General features: G+C 43.9%; 1 protein-coding gene, 2 non-coding genes and 1 pseudogene across 5 annotated transcripts in view; 1 reads left to right on the forward strand and 3 right to left on the reverse strand.

The window, feature by feature from the left end:
* LIN9 (lin-9 DREAM MuvB core complex component) overlaps positions 1 to 11399 on the reverse strand; it is a 73715-nt gene extending 62316 nt beyond the window's left edge. For 2 of the 3 annotated variants that reach the window (XM_031005293.3, XM_031005289.3), the window contains exons 1-2: positions 10415 to 11399; positions 2464 to 2496 (exon numbers count right to left, since the gene is read on the reverse strand). In XM_031005293.3, coding sequence (XP_030861153.2) covers positions 2464 to 2496; positions 10415 to 10895 — 514 coding nt within the window. In that variant the 5' untranslated portion in view covers positions 10896 to 11399. Of the gene's footprint in view, positions 1 to 33; positions 196 to 2463; positions 2497 to 10414 lie in introns of those variants that run through there. The other variant, XM_063708485.1, reaches the window with a different exon arrangement.
* Positions 5574 to 5675, forward strand: LOC115932439 (small nucleolar RNA U13). The gene has a single exon (XR_004068722.1). It is a non-coding gene; the product is annotated as a small nucleolar RNA U13 (small nucleolar RNA).
* Positions 10928 to 22457, reverse strand: LOC101136920 (Y-box-binding protein 1-like; annotated as a pseudogene).
* On the reverse strand, positions 17368 to 17471 carry LOC115932403 (small nucleolar RNA U13). Its single transcript, XR_004068687.2, has one exon. It is a non-coding gene; the product is annotated as a small nucleolar RNA U13 (small nucleolar RNA).
* Positions 22458 to 22769: the final 312 nt, after the last annotated feature.

The raw sequence follows: 22769 nt of genomic DNA on the forward strand, positions 1-22769 counted from the left end.
ATACAAAAATTAGCCAGGCATGGTGGCGCGCACCTGTAGTCCCAGCTATTCAGGAGGCTGAGGCAGAGAATCGCTGGAACCTGGGAGGCGAAGGTCGAAGCGAGCCAGGGTCAAAGCGAGCCAGGGTCGAAGCAAGCCGAGATAGCACCACTGCACTTCAGTCTGGGCAACATGGCGAGTCTCTGTCCCCTCACAAAAAAAGAAAAAGTAAATCAGGGTGGTTATTTCTGTTTTCCTTAATTCAGAGAAATGTCTTCAGAGTTGTACACAACCAGAAAAAAATTCTATCGAATAGACATATTATGATTTACACATATTATAATGATTAGACATATTGTGAAAATAAAGAGGGGTAAGTTTAATTTTTGTAAAAAAGATGTTTATATAGAGGCATAGAAAACTGGGATGAATATACAAGCTGGTTATTTTTATTTTCTTCTAGTGGCTCATCAGCATTTTCTCATTTTTTCCATAAGAAATGTACATTACTTATATAAATGATTTATCAAGACAAATGAGTGCCGGGTGCAGTGGCTCACATCTGTAATCCCAGGACATTGGGAGGCCAAAGTGGGAGGATCACCTGAGGTCAGGAGTTCAAGACCAGCTTGGCCAACATGATGAAAACCCATCTCTATTAAAAATACAAAAATTAGCCAGGTGTGGTGATGCATGCCTGCAGTCCCAGCTACTCAGGAGGCTGAGGCACAAGAATCACTTGACCCAGGAGGCAGAGGTTGCAGTGAGCCAAGATATTGTGCCACTGCACTCCAGCCTGGGCGACAAAGCGAGACTCAGTCTCAAAAAAAAAAAAAGGGGGAGGTGGGGAGAGAAATGAGTTTAATATTGGGAGAAAAAGAATAATGGAATAATTTTTAAGAATCACAAAAGACAAACAAACTGGGGTGTTCTGGAAGACAAATTGTCTTCTCAAGCTAGAAGGATTTAATTTGGTAAATCACTAATCCAAAGCACAATATAGTAGCTTTAAAGACTAAAAGTACTTTGAGAATATTTAGCTTGGTTCCAAATTTATTGACCTACCAGAATCTTAATCAAGAGGTAAAATTTTAAAGAAACTATGTTAAAAAGGTTAGCCTAATGTACCTGCCAAAAGAAATAGTGAGACCAAGGAACATGTCAAACTTTTTCTTAGAATGAGAAAAGTACTATTATTCTTTTATTTTTATTTCAGGGCATTATTACTTAGAAAGCAAGATTCTTTTTTTTTTTTGAATTTGAGACAGAGTCTTACTCTGTCACCCAGACTCCCAGACTGGAGTGTGGTGGCGCGATCTTGGCTTACAGCAATCTCCGCCTCCCAGGTTCAAACAATTCTCCTGCCTCAGCCTCTCAAGTAGCTGGGATTATAGGCACCTGCCACCACTCCCGGATAATTTTGTATTTTTAGTAGAGATGGGGTTTCACCTTGTTAGCCAGGCTGATCACGAACTCCTGAGCTCAAGTGGTCTGCTTGCCTCAGCCTCCCAAAGTGCCGGGATTACAGGCGTGAGCCACCGTGCCCAGTGAAAGCAAGACTCTTAAAAATAAGCTATTACGGGCCAGGTGTGGTGGCTCATGCCTGTAATCTCAGCACTTTGCAAAGCTGAGGCAGCAGGATCCTTGAGCCCAGGAGTTCGAGACCAGCCTGGGCAACAAAGTGAGGCCTCCTCTCTACAAAAAATAAAGAAATTAGCTGGGCATGGTAGCATGTGCCTGTGGTCCCAGCTACATGGGAGGCTGAGGCAAGAGGATCACTTGAGCCCAGGAGGTCGAGGCTGAAGTGAACTGTAATCACGTCACCACACTCTAGCCTGTGTGACAAAGCGAGACCCTGTCTCAAAAAATAAATAAACAAAAAATCTGCTGGGCACAGTGGCTCATGCCTGTAATCCCAGCACTTTGGAAGGCCAAGGTGGGCAGATCACTTGAGGCCAGGAGTTTGAGGCCAGCCTGGCCAACATGGTGAAATCCCATCTCTACTGAAATTACAAAAATTAGCCAGGCATGGTGGCACATGCCTGTAATCCCAGCTACTCAGGGGTCTGAGGCATGAGAATCGCTTGAGCCTGGGAGGCAGAGGTTGCAGTGAGCCAAGATTGCACCGTTGTACTCCAGCCTGGGCAACAGAGAGAGACTGTCTCAAAAACAAACAAACAAACAATTATGCTAACATATAGCTCAGCACAGTCATTTAACAGATGTTTTTAATCTAAATATTTATGGAATGTTTACTTAGAAAGGTTTTTGATCGATAATTATAGAAATTTTTTAAAATAATTTCTAACAACTGAGGATCAAGTCTCCTATAAAAGCATATTAATTTAAGGTTATCAGTGAAAACCAATACTGAAAAGCTACAATGAATCATAACTTAGAAGGAAAATGGAAACACTATATCCAGATTAATTTAACGAATTAGACTTTTAGCTATGGTATACCTAAAAATGCTATACTTCTTACCTTTTAAACTGACGAGGGCTTTTGCTGAAGAGCCTGCAATTAAAAATAAAACAAATCAATAATTATTTCATAACCAAAGTGAGAGAAAAAGACCTTGGTTTGGGGGTAAAAGTGATCCATTTAGTTTTAGTAATGTTGAGTTTGAAGAGATGGTGGAATGTGCAATTCGAAATATCTGGCAGACAATTCAAACTATAAACCAGAACTCAGATAAAGAAAGAACTGGAGAGAGACATATGAGAGTCTTGCTGAAGTTGTGAGAATTGGAGACCATTCCAGGAGAAGAAAGTGAAGAAACAGAAGAAAGAGGAAGAGCGGGGACAGAGGTAATTCTGGATCCTCATCCAGGTGTGCTGTGGTGCTGGAAGAAAAGAGAAAGTGAACCGACATCCATTGAGGCAAAGACTGATGTAGCAACGGAGTGGAAAAAAACAGGCAATGGAAATGATTCAGGGACTGTCAGAGCAAGCAATAAGTCCCTTGAAAGTCTAGAATGCAGGTATATGTGATACTTCAAGATCTAAGCTGGAAAAGGGAATACAGAATGGCCAAGAGGGGCTAGAATAAAGTTGGAGGGGTCCACTGGATAAAACAAACTCCAGTGTACATTAGAGGCCGGGTATGATGGCTGACACCTGTAATCCCAGTGCTTTGGAAGGCCAAGGTGGGAAGGATAGCTTGAGGCCAGGAGTCTGAGACCAGCCTGGGCAACACAGGGAGATCCTGTCTCTAAAAAAATTTTTTTAATTCACTGGGTATGGGGGCACGTGCCTCCAGTCTCAGCTACTCAGGGGGCTGATGTGAGAGGCCTGCTGGAGCCTGGGAGGTTGAGGCGGCAGTGAGCTGTGACCGCGCGACTGCACTTCAGCCTGACAGACAGAGTAAGACTCTGCCTCAAAAAAATAAAAAAGACATTAGAATAACAAGGAAGCTCCTCATACATGCAAAATCTAGACTGAATCTATATTATTAATAAACAACACGGGATTCTGTTACAGGTAACCCACTTTGAGAAACATCAGGCTACAGGTTCTGGTGTGAATGAATTATAGGATCTATGGGTAGGGAAAGTAGAAAAATCAATAGAGAGGCCGGGTGCGGTGGCTCGCGCCTGTAATCCCAGCACTTTGGGAGGCCGAGGTGGGCGGATCACAAGGTCAGGAGATCAAGACCATCTTGGCTAACACGGTGAAAACCCATCTCTACTAAAAACACAAAAAATTAGCTGGGTGTGGTGGCGAGCACCTGTAGTCCCAGCTACTCGGGAGGCTGAGGTGGGAGAACGGCGTGAGCCCGCAAGGCAGAGCTTGCAGTGAGCAAAGATCGCGCCACTGCACTCCATCCAGCCTGGGTGACAGAGTGAGACTCCACGTCAAAAACAAAACAAAAAAACAAACAAAAAAAACAACAATAGAGAAAGAAGTTTTTTGAGAGTGAGAAAGCACTAAATTTAAAACTCTCAGAATTGGATGTATACATTGCAAAGTCCAAGTCATCTGAAAAATAATAATTAAGGATGATCTCAGGGGATTAAATAAAAAAGAACATGAACTAGGAACAAAAATCAGAGAGGACGGATTAATCCTCCTTGCTATTTAACAAAAGCAGCCATGATTTACATCTCATATAAATGGATAACAGACTTAAAATGAGAAGCAACAGATAAAGTATGGCAGTTATGAAACACTTCATCTCAGATCCTTAAACACTATGCATCTCTGATCACTAAACCTCAACTGACTTTTTCCTCCACAGGTCTGTGTAAGAGACTTGTGAAACAGACACCTATTAGCATTAAAGACACTTACTTTCACTCTACTCTCTTGCCCAGATGTGAAGAATAGTTAACAGGACACCATAAAAGCTTCTGCATGGCAAATGAAGCTTAATGACAAAAGGCAGTAAAGTCATGGGGGTGAATGACATAAAATCTTGCTAAAAAGTCTCAAACAATGAAACACAACTGTAAAGCAGCAATAGTAGACAACACACACATCTGTGTACCAAAAGATATGCAGTGCATTTGAGAAAAAGTAGTAACCATTCACTCACTGAATATGTAGAGTACTGATGGCATGCCAGTCCCTACCTGCTCTAGGCAATGGGAATACAACAGTAAGCAAAATAGTCAAAGTCCCTGCTCTCATGGAATGTACATTCTAGTGATGGGAGGCAAACAAAAACAGCTATCGAGTCATGAAAAGCACTCTGGAAAAAATAAAGCAGAATAAGAAGAATACGCAGGGTGGGGATGGGGGGAAGGAAAACTATTTGTATATAAGGTGTTCATGATGAGCTTCTATGAAAGGTGATACTCAAGCAGAGATCTGAAGGAAGAGGTATAGGCCGTAAGAATATCCACTCCTGCTCCATGAAGGCAGGAACCATATCTTGGGGATTCTGACCAATCACCTTTAACCTTTTTTTCTTTTTAGTTTTCTTTTTTCTTTCTTTTTTTTTTTTTTTTTTTTTGAGATGGAGTCTCACTCTGTCACCCAGGTTGGAGTGCGGTGGCGCAATCTCAGCTCACTGCAACCTCCACCTCCCGGGTTCAAGCAATTCTCCCCACCTCAGCCTTCCAGGTAGCTAGGATTACAGGTGCATGCCACCATACGCAGCTAATTTTTGTATTTTTAGTAGAGACAGGGTTTCGCCACGTTGGCCAGGCTGGTCTCGAACTCCTGACTTCAGGTGACCACCCGGCTCGGCCTCCCAAAGTGCTGGGATTACAGGCGTGAGCCACCGCAACCGGTCCTTTTTTCGTTTTTCTAGATGCAGGATAGCACAGTGGTTAAGAAAACAGGTTCTAGATTGAGACTAGCTATGTTTGAATCTTGGTCCTGACACTTTCTTGCATGTTACCTTAAGCAAGTTACTTTGCCTCTTTGTGCTATTGTTTCTTCATGTGTAAAATGAGGATTAAATGAGTTAATACACGTAAAAGTGCATAGAACAATGCATATATTACACAGTTAATTTTGATATAATGCTGTTAGTATTATTTTGAGCAATCAAAAAATAATAGGTTAAGAACATGGATTTTTCAGTCAGGCGAATCTGATTAAATTAGAATCTTGCTCTAACGAGGTGTTCATTAATCCAAAGATTCTACCCTTCTTAGTTCATAAGCATGATGATTGGGTTTTCATACACATGTGTGAGACGTGTCTCTCTCAAACTTTGTGAAAAGTCAGCACATGACCCACCTGATGTGGAAAAAAAAAATTTTATTGAATGCCTACCATAAGCACTGTTAGGGGCGAGGGTTACCCCAAAGAACAAGACAAACAAAGCCTCTGCTCTCAGGAAGCTTAAACTCTAGTGGAAAGAGACATATATATATAAAACACGTACATCATAATTATAGCTCATGATAAAGGAAATAAACAGGGTGATACTGGTGGGGACGGGGGAATTACTCTAAGTACTAGCTACCTTACTTTTGAGTACAGACGGTTTCTCTGAGGAGGTAACATCTAAAAAACTAGCTGTGAGAGAGCAGGAAATCAAAGCAATGAGTCTGGGCAGAAGAAACAGGTTAAGTCCTAAGAAGGGAGGAGGGGTGACTGTGCTTGCATAGGGAAGAATGGTATGAAAGGGCAGAGGTAAGCCAGGTGTTATGCATGGAACTGGGAATGCAATTAAGAAGACAGTACCTGCTCTGATGGGGCTACTAACCAATCACATAAACAAATACAAAACTGCAACTGTAATAGCTGCCACTAGGAAGTTACATAGTAATACAAAAAGATTTAAAGAATATGGGCCTGGCCTGGCACAGTGGCTCACACCTGTAATCCCAGCACTTTGGGGGGCTAAATGACTTGAGGGCAGGAGTTCGAGACCAGCCAGGTTCTACCAAAAATACAAAAATTAGCCGGGCTTGGTGGCACACATCTGTAATCACAGCTACTCAGGAGGCTGAGGCAGGAGAATTGCTTGAACTCTAGAGGCGGAGGTTGCAGTGAGCAAAGACTGTACCGCTGCACTCCAGCCTGGGTGACAGCGCAAGACTCCATCTTTAAAAAAAAATAAAGACAGGCCCTGCATGGTGGCTGAAGCCTGTAATCCCAGCACTTTGGAAGGCTAAGGCAGGAGGATCGCTTGAGGCCAGGAGTTTGAGACCAGCCTGAGCAACACAGGGAGACCTCATCTCTACAAAAAATAGAAAAAAAAAAAAAAAACCTTAGTTGGGCATGGTGGTACATGCCTGTGGTCCCAGCTAGTGGGGAGACTGATGCCGGAGGATCTCCTTAGCCCAGAAGATCAAGGCTGCAGTGAGCCACGATCATGCCTCTGCACTCCAGTCTACACAACAGAGGGAGACCCTGTCTCTTTAAAAAACAAAAAACAGATTTAAAGAAGACATAATTTAGTCAGGGAGGATGGGAAATGGCTCTCTGAAGAAGCATAAAATGGGATCTAAAAGACAATTAGAAGTTAACTGAAAGTAAGGGGGGTGTGGGGGGGTAGCATTCCAGGTTGAGAGAACAGCATGTGCAAAGACCCTGGAGAAAAGGGGAGACTGGCGAGTATAGGGAATGAAAAAGGTCCAACTTACCCCAAGGGATAGAATGAGGGGACAAGTGGTAAAACATAAAGCTGAGAGGTAGGGAGCAGCCAGACCACAAAGGGTCTTATAGCTACTAAAGGGTTTGTAACAGGAGGATGACATACATTCATTTTGAAAGGATCCCTCTCGCTGTGTGTTTGTGGGAAGGGGGCTGAATTAATGGAGAGGCTGAGGTAATTGGTAAAGAGAAGAAATGGTAACAGTTTGGGCTATGGTGATGGTAAGAAATGGGTAGAATTGATAGATATTTAGAAGGTAAAATTTACAGACTTAGTAAAGGCTTAAACATGGGAAGTGAAAGAGAGGAAAGTGGCTGGGGGCGCGGTGGCTCACCCCTGTAATCCCAGCACTTTGGGAGGTTGAGGCGGGTGGATCACCTGAGGTCAGGAGTTTGAGACCAGCCTAGCCAACATGGTGAAACCCCGCCTCTACTAAAAATACAAGAATTAGCCAGGTGTGGTGGCGGGCGCCTGTAAACCCAGCTACTCAGGAGGCTGAGGCAGGAGAATGGCTTGAACCCGGGAGGCGGAGGCTGCAGTGAGCTGAGATCGCATACTGCACTCCAGCCTAGGTGACACAGCAAGACTCTGTCTCAAAAAAAAAAGAAAAGAAAAGAAAGAGAGGGAAGTGCCAAAGAAAATCTCTAGGTTTCTGCCCTGCCAGCTGAATGCACAGTGGAACCATTCGAATCACTAGAAGTATCTGTCCTGGGGTAGGACTGAGGTGGATTTTAAACCTGTGCAGTTTGAGGGGCCTTTGAAGCATCTAAGAAGAAATGTGAAACAGGCAAGAGATATCAAGAAAGGGAGCTCAGGAAAGATCTGGGCTGAAGATAGCCTTAATTTCCTTATATAAAATGTGAGCACTTACATCAACTGAAATGAAGATTAAATGAGCAAATACATATAATATCCTTCGCATGGCATCTGGTTCATAGTAAATACTCAATAAATGGTAGCTTTCATTATTGATAATGTTATATCGACTCCTGAACAATATATTAGCTAGCCTCCTTGACTAAATGTGGCCAAAAAACATACCCCTATTTCCAGTATCAAATTGAAATTGCTTTTCCTTTTCAAGACCCTGCTCTAGTTTCAGTAATAATACCTGTTACTTTGCACTAATTCCATAAAAATTATTTATGTATACTTGATTTGTGGCACTGTATGACAAAGAAAGAAAGAAAATCCCTGGTTTCAACAAAGCTGAAGTCTGCCTAAACAAGACATACGCTTCACAAATACACACCAATGCACCAGAGATGTCACAAAGTAATATAAATGATTAGGTTATATAATTTGAAAGTGGAGCTGGAATTTGAACCCTAATATAAATCCCAAGTCCCTACAAAGAACCACAGTAAATTCTCAATAAATGCTGGATGATATGAAGCAAATATTCCTAATGGCAGTTGTAAGAAAGCCACTTAAAACGCCTCTCATTACAACAGAATGACTACAGTAACCAAAACAGTAGCTCTAGTGATTGTGACATCCAAGAGGTGATAAGACATGTTTATGATAAAGATACCAAGGATGATGAAAAACATTTTCGGATGACAAGTACACTGTGCTTAGTAGGTCCACACTCATTTGGGAGCATTCTAAGTCACAATCAAGGCCAGCTGCGGTGGCTCACGCCTGTAATCCCAGCACTTTGGGAGGCCGAGGCGGGTGGATCACCTGAGGTCGGGAGTTCGAGACCAGCCTGACCAACATGGAGAAACTCCGTCTCTACTAAAAATACAAAAAAATTAGGCAGGCGTGGTGGCACATGCCTGTAACCCCAGCTACTCGGGAGGCTGAGGTAGGAGAATCGCTTGAACCTGGGAGGCAGAGGTTGCAATGAGCCGAGATAGTACCATTGCACCCCAGCCCGGGCAATAAGTGAAACTCCATCTCAAAATAAATAAATAAATAAAATAAATCACAATCAATTGTATTCTACAAATAAACAATACAGCTCATGACTAGTCAATAGCTGTGCCCTACCCAATACAGCGACTACTAGCACGTGACTATGCAAGTTAAAATTAAATAAAATTCAAAATTCAGTTCCTCCATCACTCTAGCCACATTTGAAATGTTCCATGGCCACATATGGCTAGTAGCTTGGCTACCCTACTGGACATCACAAAAGAGAACAGTTCCATCATGGACAAAGTTCCTTGGGGACTTAGTGCTGCTCTCTATCAAATTTAAAACACAAACACTTTCAATACGACTTTTCACCAGCTTGGCAACTTGAATTTTTAACTTTATAACTTACTAAGAACACATGACCTCACAAAGAAAATGGAATCGGTAGTATGTTGAGTCCTCATTTTTAAGTCCATTTGCCTTGTGCATAGATAGATTCAATAGTAATTGAGCCTTTCACAAATATGTATAAACTGAATAGTGAATGTGGATTCAGGACTTTTTTTGTAATTAACTAACATATTTGTCTTTTCATATAATTTATGCAATATTGTAAATTACAAAATTAAGTTCCATTGCCCTTAAGCTATGGAATTGGTGCTTTTACTTACTCAACACAAGTGAGCATACATGTCTTAGATGTCAGGGTGAGTAAACATGGTTAGGGGAGGCAATGCCCTAGGGTGGGTGTCAGGCAGGGTACTGCACACGTACGCTGTGTTGGTCACATCCATGCATAAAGGTACCTTTATGGCTCTTAAGACACATATAGAATAAAGTCTGCGGGACGGGGTCTACCTGAACACTGAGTATCCGGGCTGGATGATCTCAGGAAAGGTCCACAGCCACCTGTGGTCCCAGGGGAAGGGGCCAACCCTCTGACACGGAAACACTTCCAGGGGTGGACACACCGGTGGGGGGGTGGGGAGGACAGTGAAGATCACAAGTGCCCGTAGAGGCAGGAGCTGTGACAGGACAAGATCAGAGGCTGGGGCAAGAAGAAGGGGCCGTGGACCACCCCGTGCCCAGCCCGAGCCCTCCCCCGGCCCCGGGACAGGCGAGTTACATAACCCCGGCGGGCGTCTCTCGGCTCCGGGCGAGTGGTGCAGGCGGCGAAGACAGCCCCCGCGCCCGGGGGCCGCTCTTCCCCCCACCTCGGCTGGGGGCCGGAGTCGCGCCAAGGGAGCAGCCACCGCCTCCGCCTGGCACAGGCTGGACTCCCGGGCTCTCGGTTTCCGGCCCTGGCGCTCACACAACCCCAGAAACCAACACACAGACACCATAACAAAGGCGGCGACGCGGCGGCAACACCGGAGTGGGAGGATTAGGGGACCACAGTGGGGCTGGCAGTCAGCCCACCTGCCCAGCGGAGGGCACGGCCGTCCGTCCCGGCCGGTGCAACCGCTGGGCAAGCGGCAGGCGGGAAAAGGGGGGGGTGCTTTGAGGTGCTACTCACTCTCGTCAGGCAACTGGTCGAGCTCCGCCATCTTGAACGAGCCGCGCCGCTTTTTCAAAGGCTGCCCGCCGCGGTGCATTGTGGGGCGGAGACTGTCTTTGCGAGGGAGGTTCGAATGCGGAGCTCGCTGCCCGCGGCGCCGCGCTGCGCTGCTCCCGCCGCGGCTGGCTGAGGCGGGCCCGGCTCCGCCCGCGCCTGCCTGGGGAGGAGGTGCTGCCGAGGGGGGGCCGCGCCTCGCCCCTCCGCCGCCGCCTCCGGCCGAGCCGGGCGGGAGGAAGGGAGGAAGGAGAACGCGCGGCGAAGCCCGGCGCCGGAGCGCGGGGGGAGCAGTACCAGCTCCGGAGTCCCGCCCGGGCCCCGCTCCCGGCGCATGTTCCGCGGCCCGCGCTGCAGCTGCGGGAACTGCAGGCTGTTTGTTCCGAGTGGAGAACGGGAGGGAGGCCCCGGCGGGGGGAAAGAAGCCCTCGGTTCTGGGTCGCATTGCCCGAGGGGGCTCTACGCAAAGTGAAATATTCACAGTTCCCGAAACCCACGTTGCTTGGGCGCCTCCGTCCCCTCACTTTTCCCGAGACCGCCGGCCGCAGCAGCCCCCTGCGCGTCGCGACGTCCGGGACTCGGTCCCAGCGGCCCCTCGCGATCCGGGCACGCCTTTCCCGAATGTTGGAAGCTGAGCTGCGTGCAGCCGGGGAGCGAGACCTTGAGAGGTCATGAAGTTGGTCATTTAGGCCGACAGCTAAAGAACTGTTCTGCTCAGCTGTTTCATCCATTCGACACTAGATCGTGCAGTGGGCTGGAAGAGAATTAGAAAACGAGTAACAGGAGGCTTCGAGAGGATACAGAAAGGAACAGTGACACTACAAGGTGATAAAGTACCTGATCCAAATGTTATGAGAATACTGGACGAGAATTGAACGAAATTGAAAGAAGCCCAAGGAAAAATTTCACAATATCTGTCTGTAACACTTTCCAGTAATAAAACACTGTTGCTTTTCAAAAATTCATTTAACAAATGTCATTGAGCTCCAATCCTTTTCTCCAGGAATTTATGGGGGTTGGAGGAATGAGACCATTAAGCAGTCAAAAGACAACATGGGTGAATTCCAGGAACTACAAAGTTAAAAGGCGGTAGACTAAGATGACAGAGTGGTACACAGAGGCCCGCCCAGGCTAAGGAGTTGAACTTGCTTAGTCCACTGGAGCAGTGGAAAAGTCGGGTGTAAGAGGGGCATGTTTCTATTTATGTTTTAGAACAAAAATATGGGAAATGGATTGGTGGGGGACAAGATGAGAGCCTAGAAACCAGTCAGGAAGAAGCTTATTTGGGGCATGCAAAGGACAGAAGAGAGATGCCTGCACTGGTAGCTAGAGAGGTGCAGCGGGTGGGCTCTGGAGCCCCAGGGCCTCGATGGGAAGAATCCAGATGGGCTGCTAGTTGTATAATCTCAGGCACGTTGGTTTCTTAACCGAATTCTCTGTGCCTCAGTTTCTTATCTGTAAAATGCAAATAACAGGGTTATTTTGAGGGCTAAATGATTTGATAGATGTAGTAAGGACCTTATACTAGCTGCTAGCACCCATCAGCTAGCTACTATTACCACCATCACCACAGCATAGGCAGTATTAGAGAGAGGTGGCAGCATGCACTCCACCTTTCAAGACGTGGAAAATAAAGGATTGGGTGAGTCACTGGGTGTGAGAAGGAAGTCTCATTGCTGATGCCAGCTTTGTGCCTTGGGTAACAGGGTGCTGCCATGCTAAGGTAGGAGGGAGAGCAGGGAGTGAGCAGGGAGGGTGAAAGTTCAATTTTACAAAGTAATCCTTCCTTCAGAGCTAGCTTAACCTCTCCTTTGCCTTCTAAACACACTCTGATCTGCTCCCTAAGAAGATTAAAACACTGGTCCTTGTTGTCAGCACCTGGGGGGGTGCTTCAGCAGCTTGCACTTCAGTATCAATTTGGAGATGAGATCAAGAAAAGGTCAGCCCTTTAAGAATGGAAGAATAGAAATTAAAAAAACATGAGAGGTTACCAGAGTGGGAGAAGCAAAAGCTTTGTGAATGTCATGATAGTCAAGGTGTCATTAGACCAAGGCAAACCTGGTTTTATTCTGAGGCAGTTTTCATGTACACGCAACAACACAACTACTGTTTAAATCAATGTTTTTAGGCCCTTGCCTGATAATCTGCATTTTAAACAAAAACTCTGACTCTTCTCATAAATCCAAAGCCTGAAGCTGTATCCTAGCCCCAGATCTAGCGCTTAGCTGTGTGATCGAAGCCAAGGCACACCTAACTCTTCAATAAGTTTCGTTATTGAATATTTATGACAGGTTTTACAATGATTGGCTTACTTGATTCTCCCAACAACCTGGTAATTTGTCCAAAGACAATGGCAAGCAAGTGCTAGAATCAGGAATCTAGCCCACTTTTCGGTGCCTCAGTGACTCCCTCTGTGATGGGAGGATTACACGTATGTCTTTGTCCATTTGTGCTGCTATAACAAAACATCTGAGACTGGGTAATTTATAGACAACAAGAATTTTTTTTTTTTTTCTTTGAGACGGAGTTTTGCTCTTGTCACCCACGCTGGAGTACAATGGTGTGATCTCGGCTCACTGCAACCTCTGCCTCCTGGGTTCAAGCGATTCTCCTGCCTCTGCCTCCAGAGTAGCTGGGATTACAGGCGCCTGCCACCACGCCTGGCTAATTTTTGTATTCTTAGTAGAGACAGGGTTTCACCAGGTTGGCCAGGCTGGTCTTGAACTCCTGATCTCAAGTGATCTACCTGCCTCAGCCTCCCAAAGTGCTGGGATTACAGGCATGAGCCACCGTGCCCAGCCGACAACAAGAATTTATTTCTCACAGTTTCAAACGCTGGGAAGTCCAAGATCAAGGTGCCAACATTGGTGTCTGGTGAGGGCAGCTCTCTGTTTCCAAGATGGTGGCACATTGCTCCATCCTCTGGAGGGGATGCGTGCTGTGTCCTCACATGGTAGAAGGGACATAAAGGCAAGAGAACACCTCCTTCAGCCTTGAGCCCTTTCATAAGGGTGCTAACCCCATTCACGAGAGCGGAGCCCTCATGACTTAACCACCTCCCAGAGGCCACACCACTTAATACTGTTGCATTGGGGATTATGTTACAACTGAATTTTGGAGGGAATACCATCATTCAAACCATAGCAACATGCAACACAGGGGTATTAAATTTCCTGCAATCGCTTATTCAAATTTAAAATGACATGACTGTGTGTGGTGTTTGCTTTTTAAAAAAAAACAAACCACGGTATGGATAAGGTCATTAAGTCATGAAAAACCTAAATAAAAACACACCATAAGAAACATCTCATGTACCTCATAAATATATCCACCTACTATGTACCCACAAAAATTCTAAAAAATTTAAAAAATACCATAAGAAAAATAAACATGGCCACATTTTAGAAATATCAGGTTTGACCATTTCTAGTCCTGTGGCCTATTTATCAATTATTGGGTTGGATTATTTTTGTGAAAACAGTTGCAATGACTAAAGATAAAATGTGTGTGTTGGGGGCCTGGTGCAGTGGCTCACACCTGTAATCCCAGCACTTTGGGAGGCTGAGGCAGGTGGATCGCCTGAGCACCCGAGATCAGGGGTTTGAGACCAGCCTGACCAACATGGTGAAACCCAGTCTCTACTAAAAATACAAAACTAGCCAGGCGTGGTGGCTTGCGCCTGTAATTCAAGCTACTTGGAAGGCTGAGGCAGGAGAATTGCTTGAACCTAGGAGGTGGAGATTGCAGTGAGCTGAGATCACACCACTGCACTGCAGCCTGGGTGACAGGGTGAGACTCCGTCTCAAAAAAAAAAAAAAAAAAAAAAAAGTGTGTGTGTGTATAGTATGTGTGTGAATGTTTTTATAAATACTTTTGATAAAGTTGGGAATTTGAGTTAGTAATGAAAAAACGAAGACAATTCAGTTTGCCTTGCTTGAGTACCTCAGCCATAATGAGGTAAAAAGGCTCTCCAGCCTATAAATATATATATTTTTAAGTTATGTTGCTGGTAGGACTCCACACTCAGCATTTCCTCTTCTAGCATCCAAGTACACCAGGAGTACTGATGGCCCCAGGATCTAGGTTCAAATTGCAGTTCACCTACTTCCCTTGTGTGTATTCTTGAACAAATTACTCTCAGTAGTAGTTTTTAGTTTTCTTCTCCCTTTCTTGAAGGGTTATCATGAAGATTAAATTACATATTGTAAATTAAGTGCCTACCAAGATCTCCAGTGACTGTTGGTATCCTTCCTTGATGAGAATCCCTCTTTTACAACATAAATATTCTCAAAAATGTGCCCAGTGGCCATCCTGGTAATTCCCTTCAGAATCCTCTCCCTGAACATGTTCACAGCAGTGGAAACAGGCGTGAGGAGTGAGAGCAGAAGACATGGGTTCTAAGCCTTGCTTTACCTCTTGTGAGCACCATGATCTTGGACAAGTCATTGAACCTTTCTGCCTTCGTCTTTCCCATTTGGGGAGTGAATATAACTACACTGCCCTACCTAGATCACAATGTGAGGATGCATGTCCATAACATTGAGATAATAAAAGATAAAATTCTCTACATGTGCTAGATATTATGGATAACATCCAAGTTTAGTGGAGTTTAGTATGTTACACTACTCTAATGAAAACTATAACAAAGCTTTTTTAAAAATCATATACAATACAAATGTGAAACTCATAATGAACCAAAGACCTAAATGTAAAAGCTAAACCATAAAAATTCCTAAAAGAAAACATAGGTGTAAATCTTCATGACCTTAGATTAAGCAACAGTTTCTCAGCTATGACACAAAAGCACAATCAACCAAAGAAAGTATAAATTGGACCTCATCAAAATTAAAAATTTGTGTGTTTCAAAGGGCACTATCAAGAAAGTGAAAAGACAACCCTTAGAATGGGAGAAAATATTTGCAAATCTTATACCTGATAAAGCACTTGTATCTAAAACATTTAAACACATTTAAAACTCTTATAACTTGGTAATAAAAAGACAACCCAATTCAAAAATGTGTGAAGGATCTGAATAGACATTTCTCCACAGTAGATAAGTCAATGAGCACACAAAAGGCTGTTCAAGATCATTATCATTGAGGAGCTACAAATCAAAACCACAATAAGATACCAATTCACACCCACTGGGATAGCTATGATAAAAAAGACAGATAATAACAAGTGTTGGCAAGGATGTGAAGAAATCAGAACACTGTGTACTGCTATTGGGAATGTAAAATGGTGCAGCTGCTATGGAAAACAATATGGTGGTTCTTCAAAGATTTATACATAAAAGTACTATGCTATATGATCCAGCAATTCTACTCTGAATATAAATACCCAAAATAATGAAAAGCAAGGACTCAAACAAATATTTGTGCACCCATGTTCTTAGCAGTATTACTTCACAATAGCCAAGAGTTGGACGCAACCTAAGTATTTATTGATGGATGAATGGAAAAAGAAAATGTGGTACATAAATACAATAGAAAATTATTTAGTCTGAAAAAGGAAGAAAATTCTGTCATATATGAGGGGTCTTAAGAAAGTTCATGGAAAATGCATATTATGAAAAAACTGGTCATGCATGGTGGCTCGTGTCTGTAATCCCAGCACTTTGGGGGGCCAAGGCAAGCAGATCACCTGAGGTCGGGAGTTCGAGACCAGACTGGCCAAAATGGCAAAACCCTGTCTCTACTGAAAATACAAAAATTAGCCGGGCGTGGTGGTGGGCACCTGTAATCCCAGCTATTCGGGAGGCTGAGGCAGGAAAATTGCTTGAACCCGGGTGGTGGAGGTTGCAGTGAGCCGAGATCGCACCACTGCACTCCAGCCTGGGCAACAGAGTGAGATTCCGTCTCAAAAAAACAGAAAAAAGAAAAAAAGTATGCATGGATTTCAAAATTTTTTTGCACCAAAATAAACTTGTACTTACTTGTTATAACATGCCTGAATGGGATCTAGTCTGAAACACTAAGAAGGATAAGACATCAGTTTGAACAGAGTACCTTTCAGAGCAACATAAATTCTGCTAAAATTGAAGCAAGAACAAACATCAATGGTGAAGCTTGATGGTGGACAAATGGAAGATTTACAGTGAAGCTTGGGTGAAAGAATGATGAAATTATTGATGCTCTTAAAGCAAACTAAATATAGCCTGAGAAGAAAGTCCATACTTCTGTATTTGAGTCCTTGTGGACTAACTGTAAACTAGTGTAATAGGCAGACAAGATTAAAAACTTAACTTAGGAGTAAGTGCCTATAACTAAATTGCTGAGTCTTGGCCAATCCCAGCAGCCATACTTCAAGCACTCTTAGACTGCTGAGCGTTCAAACTGTGTTCAAATAAGGCAAATGTCAACCTGTAACCAATCCAGCTGTTTCTGTACCTCACTTCTGATTTCTGTACATCACTTTACTTTTTTTGCCTATAAATTTGTTCTGACCATGAGGCACCCCTGGAGTCTCTCTGAATCTGCTGTAATTCTAGGGGCTGCCCAATTTGCGAATTGTCCATTGCTCAATTAAACTCCTTTAATTAGGCTGAAGTTTTTCTTTTAACAATGCTTTGCAAAAAGTTTATGAGGATGATGCACCAAAGAATTCAGCAGTTTACAAATAGATAACTCATTTTAAGAGAGGACAAGACGATATTGAAGATGAAACCTGAAGCAACAGAGCATCCACTTCAATTTTCAAGGAAAAAGTTAATCTTATTTGTACCCTAATTGAAGAAGACTGATTATTAACAGCAGAAACAATACCCAACACCATAGATATCTCAATTGGCTCAGTTTACACAACTCTAATAGAAAAATTAAAGGTGAGCAAACTTTTCATTTGATGGATGCCAAAACAGTTGCATTCAGATCAGCTGCAGGCAAGAGCAGAGAGTACAGCATTTTTCTTTCCTTCCATGTCAGACAGGTAATGTGCCGATGTTGTAACAAGGTTCAAGGGTGGGACATCTCACACATGAGCATGAACACACAATCATCGTGCTCAGGAGCTACAAAAGGATTGATCAGAGCTTTTAATGGAAATTTTAAACGAGTGGGGTCAGGATCCTGAAGCACTTCCTTGAAGAATTATAACAGGAGATGAGACGTAGCTTTACCAGTATAATCCTGAAGACAAAGCACAATCAAAACAATGGCAACCAAGAGGTGGAAGTGGTCCAGTCACAGCAAAAGTGGACCAGTCAAGAGCAAAGGTCATGGCAATAGTTTTTTGGGATGCTTGAGGTATTTTACTTGTTAACTCTCCGGAGGGCCAAAGAATGATAACATCTGCTTATTACAGGAGTGTTTTGAGAAAGTTAGTCAAAGCTTTAGCAGAAAATCCCTAAGAAATCTTCACTAGGGAGTCCTTCTCCACCACGCCAATGCTTCTGTTCATTCCTCTCATCAAAATGGGTGCAAGCAAGAGTTTCAACAGGCTGGACACGGTGGCTCATGCCTGTAATCCAGCACTTTGGGAGGCCAAGGCAGGTGAATTGCTTGAGCCCAGGAATTAGAGACCAGCCTGGGCAACATGGTGAAACCCCATCTCTACAAAAAATACAAAAATTAGCCAGGCGTGGTTGCGCATGCCTGTAGTCCCAGCTGCTCGGAAGGCTGAGGTGGGAGAATTGCTTGGGCCCAGGAGGTAGAGGTTGTGGTGAGTCGTGATTGTGTCACTCCACTCCAGCCTGGGCTACAGAGTGAGGCCCTGCCTCAAAAAACAAACAAACAAACAAACAAATAAATAAATAAATAAATAGAGTTTCAAAAGGAAATCATTAGGCATCCACCTTACAGTCCTGATTTGCCTCCTTCTGCCTTCTTTTCATTTCCTAATCTTTAAAAAAACCATAAAACTACACCTATTTTTCTTCAGTTAGTATCATAAAAGAGACTGCACTGACATGGTTACATTCCCAGGACCCTCAGTTCTTTAGGGATGGACTAAATGGCTGGTATCATTGCTTACAAAAGAAAGTGTCCCGAACTTGGTGAAGTCTATGTTGAGAAATAAAGTTTATATTTTTTATTTTAACTTTTTGACAATTATTTAAGATCTTTATTGACAAGTGCTTGCAGTTCATTGACTATTTTGAAAAAACACCAAGTTGTAAACTTTTATCACAAATTTAAAATGAAGTTCTTAAGTCTCAACTTGACCAGATATGAAACAATTTAAAAATCTTTAGAGGCATATTGAGAAAAGCCAGACTTTTTTTTTTTTAAGAAAACCACATTTGTTATCACCAAAAAGAGGTGTCTTTAGGAAAAAAGTGATTTTAAAAACCCATGCTGCACAGATAATGCAGATAGTTCTAATAATTGGTCAGCAGCAAAGAGCAAACAATGTCTTCAGTGCCAATCTTTTGTTCATTTCTTATTGCTGCAGTTTCACATTCATTTCTTCTTGTTGTACGACTAAAGGGGATGATGGTAGAGATGGTAAGCTGGTATTTACTCAGCCCTACCCTGCTCAGCCTTGGCCATGGGCAAATTTTCAGCTGCTTTTGTCTCTTTGCCATATTTTCTGGGTCTCCACCTGGGCACCGACATTGCTGCTGACCTGGGGTCTCATCTCCTTGATTTCTTTTTATCCTCTTCATCACCATCCTCTCTAGGCTCTCTTTGGCTAGGAGGGCCCCAGCGGAATCATGGCCTATAGCCACATACATATCTTGCCTCACTGGTCTACCTGGTGCTCCTGCACCCTGGCTGTCAGCACCCTCCATCTCTGCTCCCTGCGCTGGGGGGCTGGAACACTGTGGTCCACGCCCATAGGGTCTCTTCAGGTAGTAGGGCAGGAACCTTCTCCAGGAACCTTCTCCTGAGGAAGGGCCGGTCTTGTTGGGCCTGGCCTTTGGGAGCACTCTCCTATCCTTCCTTCTTTTCCTCACGCTCACTATTCTGGTAATTCCGCTGGTAATTGTGTGGAGGACCCCCAGGACATGGATTGCTTCCATAATGGTTACGGCCTGCTCCACATTTACTGCCTTGCAGTGGAATTCCACCAGGGCTGTGACATCTGCTGCTTCCGCACCCTTTTCTCCTTCAGCATCAGACTCCACAGTCTCTCCAGTTCCTACACAGCCAAGGTACTTCCTGGGGTTCTTTTTTAATGGCAGATCTGTTTCTTACATTGAATCATTTTCCTTTTCCCAAAAATCTTCGCCATGACCTTCTTGTCCCTACCCACAGAACCATGGATGTGAGGCCGCCGAGGCCACTACTCCCTGGGCAGCCAAGGCTGGTGGTAGAGGTGTGGCTACTTTCAGGGCTTTCTGGGGTATCTCAGCTCCTGATCAAACTTTATTTTTTTATTTTTATTTTTTGAGACAGGGTCTCACTCTGTTGCTTAAGCTGAAATGCAGTGGTACAATCATAGCTTACTGCAGCCTCAACCTCCCTGGCTCAAGGAATCCTCCCACTTCAGCCTCCCAAGTAGCTGGGAATACAGATACGCACCACCACACCCAGCTAATTTTTTATTTTTTGAGACAAAGTCTTGCTGTGACGCCCAGGCTGGAGCGCAATGGCACAATTTTGGCTCACTGCAACCTCCACTTACCAGGTTCAAGCGATTCTCCTACCTCAGCCTCCCAAGTAGTTGGAATTACAGGCACGTGCCACCACACCCAGCTAATTTTTGTATTTTTAGTAGACACGGGGTTTCACCATGTTGGCCAGGCTGGAATCAAACTCCTGAGCTCAAGTGATCCTCCTACCTTGGCCTCCCAAAGTGCTGCGATTACAGGTGTAAGTCACTGCACCCAGTCTTAAAAAAAATCATTTAATTCAATTTTTCCACTAACTTCTTGAAGTCCACTCGTACTACAGCATAGATCAATCTTGAAGACTTTATGCTTAGCCGAATAAGCCAGCGAAATAACACATAAGGAGAAATACTGTAGGATTCCACTTATGTGAGGAACCTGCAGTTCTCGAATTCATAGAGAAAAAGCAGAATGGTGCTTGCCAGGGGTTGAAGGGGAGAGGAGTGAGGAGTTATTGTTTAATGGGTACAGAGTTTCAGTTTTGGATGATAAAAAAGTTCTGGAGGTGGATGGTGGTGATGGTTTCACAACAATGTGAATGTACTTAGTGTACTTAGTGCCACTGAACTGTACGCTTTAAAATGGCTAAAATGGTAAATATTCTATTATGTTCATTTTACCACAAGAAAAAAATTCATATTACACAAACATTACAAGTATGATTCCAATTACTAAATATATTTGCATAGATTAAGCTCAGAACAAAAGATATCCAATGTTTATGGTGGTTATCTCTGAGTGATAGGGTTACGGGTGCTTTGAATTTTCTCTGAATCTGTATTTATAATAGAGAAATTATAAGTAGTAAATTATATAAAATTATGAGCAGTAAAATGTTTTTTATTACTTTTGCCAGTACTGCAAGTCCAAAATATTTTGTATTATCTTTTTTTTTTTTTTTGAGACAGAGTTTCTCTCTTGTCACCCAGGCTGTATTGCAATGGCACAATCTTGGCTCACTGCAACCTCTGCCTCCCAGATTCAAGGTTCAAGCAATTTCACCTCAGCCTCCCGAGTAGCTGGGATTATAGGCACCTGCCACCACACTGGCTAATTTTTATATTTTTGGTAGAGATAGGGTTTTGCCATGTTGGCCAGGCTGGTCTCCAACTCCTGACCTCAGGTGATCCGCTCACCTTGGCCTCCCAAAGTGCTGGTATTACAGGCGTGAGCCACCGTGCCTGGCCTTGTATTACTTTTATAATAAAAGCAGTCATTGAAAAATGTGGTAAAAGAGGGAAACAACAGACACTTGAGGGTGGAGAGTGGGAGGAGGGAGCGGATCAGAAAAAATAACTGTTGGCTATTAGGCTTAGTAACTGGGTGATGAAATAATCTGTACAACAAACCCCCATGACATGAGTTTACCTATATAACAACCTGCAAGTGTACCCCGAACCTAAAATAAAAGTTAAACAAAAAGAAAAAAGTGGTATACCATACAATGAAATATTATTTAGCCATAAAAAGGAATGAAGTACCAGTAAATGTTACAACATGAATGAACCTTGAAAACATCATATGCTAAGTGAAAGAAGCCAGTCATAGAAGATCACATATTGTATGATTCCACTCATGTGAAATGTGCAGAATAGGTAAATCCATGGAGATAAAGGACAGATTAGTGATTGCTTAGGGCTGATGGGAGTAGGGGCAGGGGTGGGGGATGGGGAGTGACTACTAATGAGTACAGGGTTTCTTCCTCTCTTCTTCTCTCTTTCTTTTTTAGAGACAAGGTCTTGCTTGCTGTTGCCCAAGCTGAAGTATAGTGGCCTTATCATAGCTCACTGCAGCCTAGAACTCTTGGGGCTCAAGAAATCCTCCTGCCTCAGCCTCTGGAGTGGCTGGGACTAGTGTGTGCCACCATGCCTGGCTAAATTTTTTTTTGTAGAGACAGGGATCTCATCATGTTGCTTACGCTGGTCTTAAATTCCTGGCGAGAGGTGAAGCCAGCGCACCTTCTGGATGGGGTGGGCACTTGGAGAACTTTTCTATCTAGCTAGAGGATTGTAAATGCACCAATCAGCACTCTGTGTCTAGCTAGAGGATTGTAAATGCACCAATCAACGTTCCATAAAAATTGACCAATCAGCACTCTGTAAAATGGACCAATCAGCACTCTGTGAAATAGACCAATCAACGGGACATGGGAGGGGCCAAATAAGGGAATAAAAGCTGGCCTCCAGCGTCAGAAGTGGTAACATGTTGTGGGGGTACTTTTCTGCGTTGTTATTTTGCTCTTTACAATGACTCTTGCTGCTGCTTACTGTTTGGGTCTGCGCTGCTTTTAAGAGCTGTAACACTCGCTACAGAGGTCTGTGGGTTCATTCTTGAGGTCAACAAGACCACGAACCCACAGGAAGGAAGACACTGTGGATATATCTGAAGGAACAAACTCTGGACACACCGTCTTTGCGACTTTTTAACACTCAACACCAAGGTCCGCAGCTTCATTCTTGAAGTCAGTGAGACCAAGAACCCACCGGAAAGAACCGACTGCAGATCCACTGGCCTCAAGGGATCCTCCTGCCTCAGTCTCCCAAAGTGCTGGAGCCGCCGTGTTCAGTCCACTGTACAGGGTTTCATTTTGGGGTGATGAAAATACCTTGTAATTGGCTGGGCTGGGTGGCTCACGCCTGTAATTCCAGCACTTTGGGAGGCTGAGGAAGGTGGATCAGGTGAAGTCTGGAGTTCAAGACCAGCCTGGCCAAGATGCTGAAACCCTGTCTCTACTAAAAATACAAAAATTAGCTGGGCATGGCGGTG

Source organism: Gorilla gorilla, chromosome 1, assembly GCF_029281585.2.
Source record: "Gorilla gorilla gorilla isolate KB3781 chromosome 1, NHGRI_mGorGor1-v2.1_pri, whole genome shotgun sequence".
Classification (NCBI taxonomy): domain Eukaryota; kingdom Metazoa; phylum Chordata; class Mammalia; order Primates; family Hominidae; genus Gorilla; species Gorilla gorilla.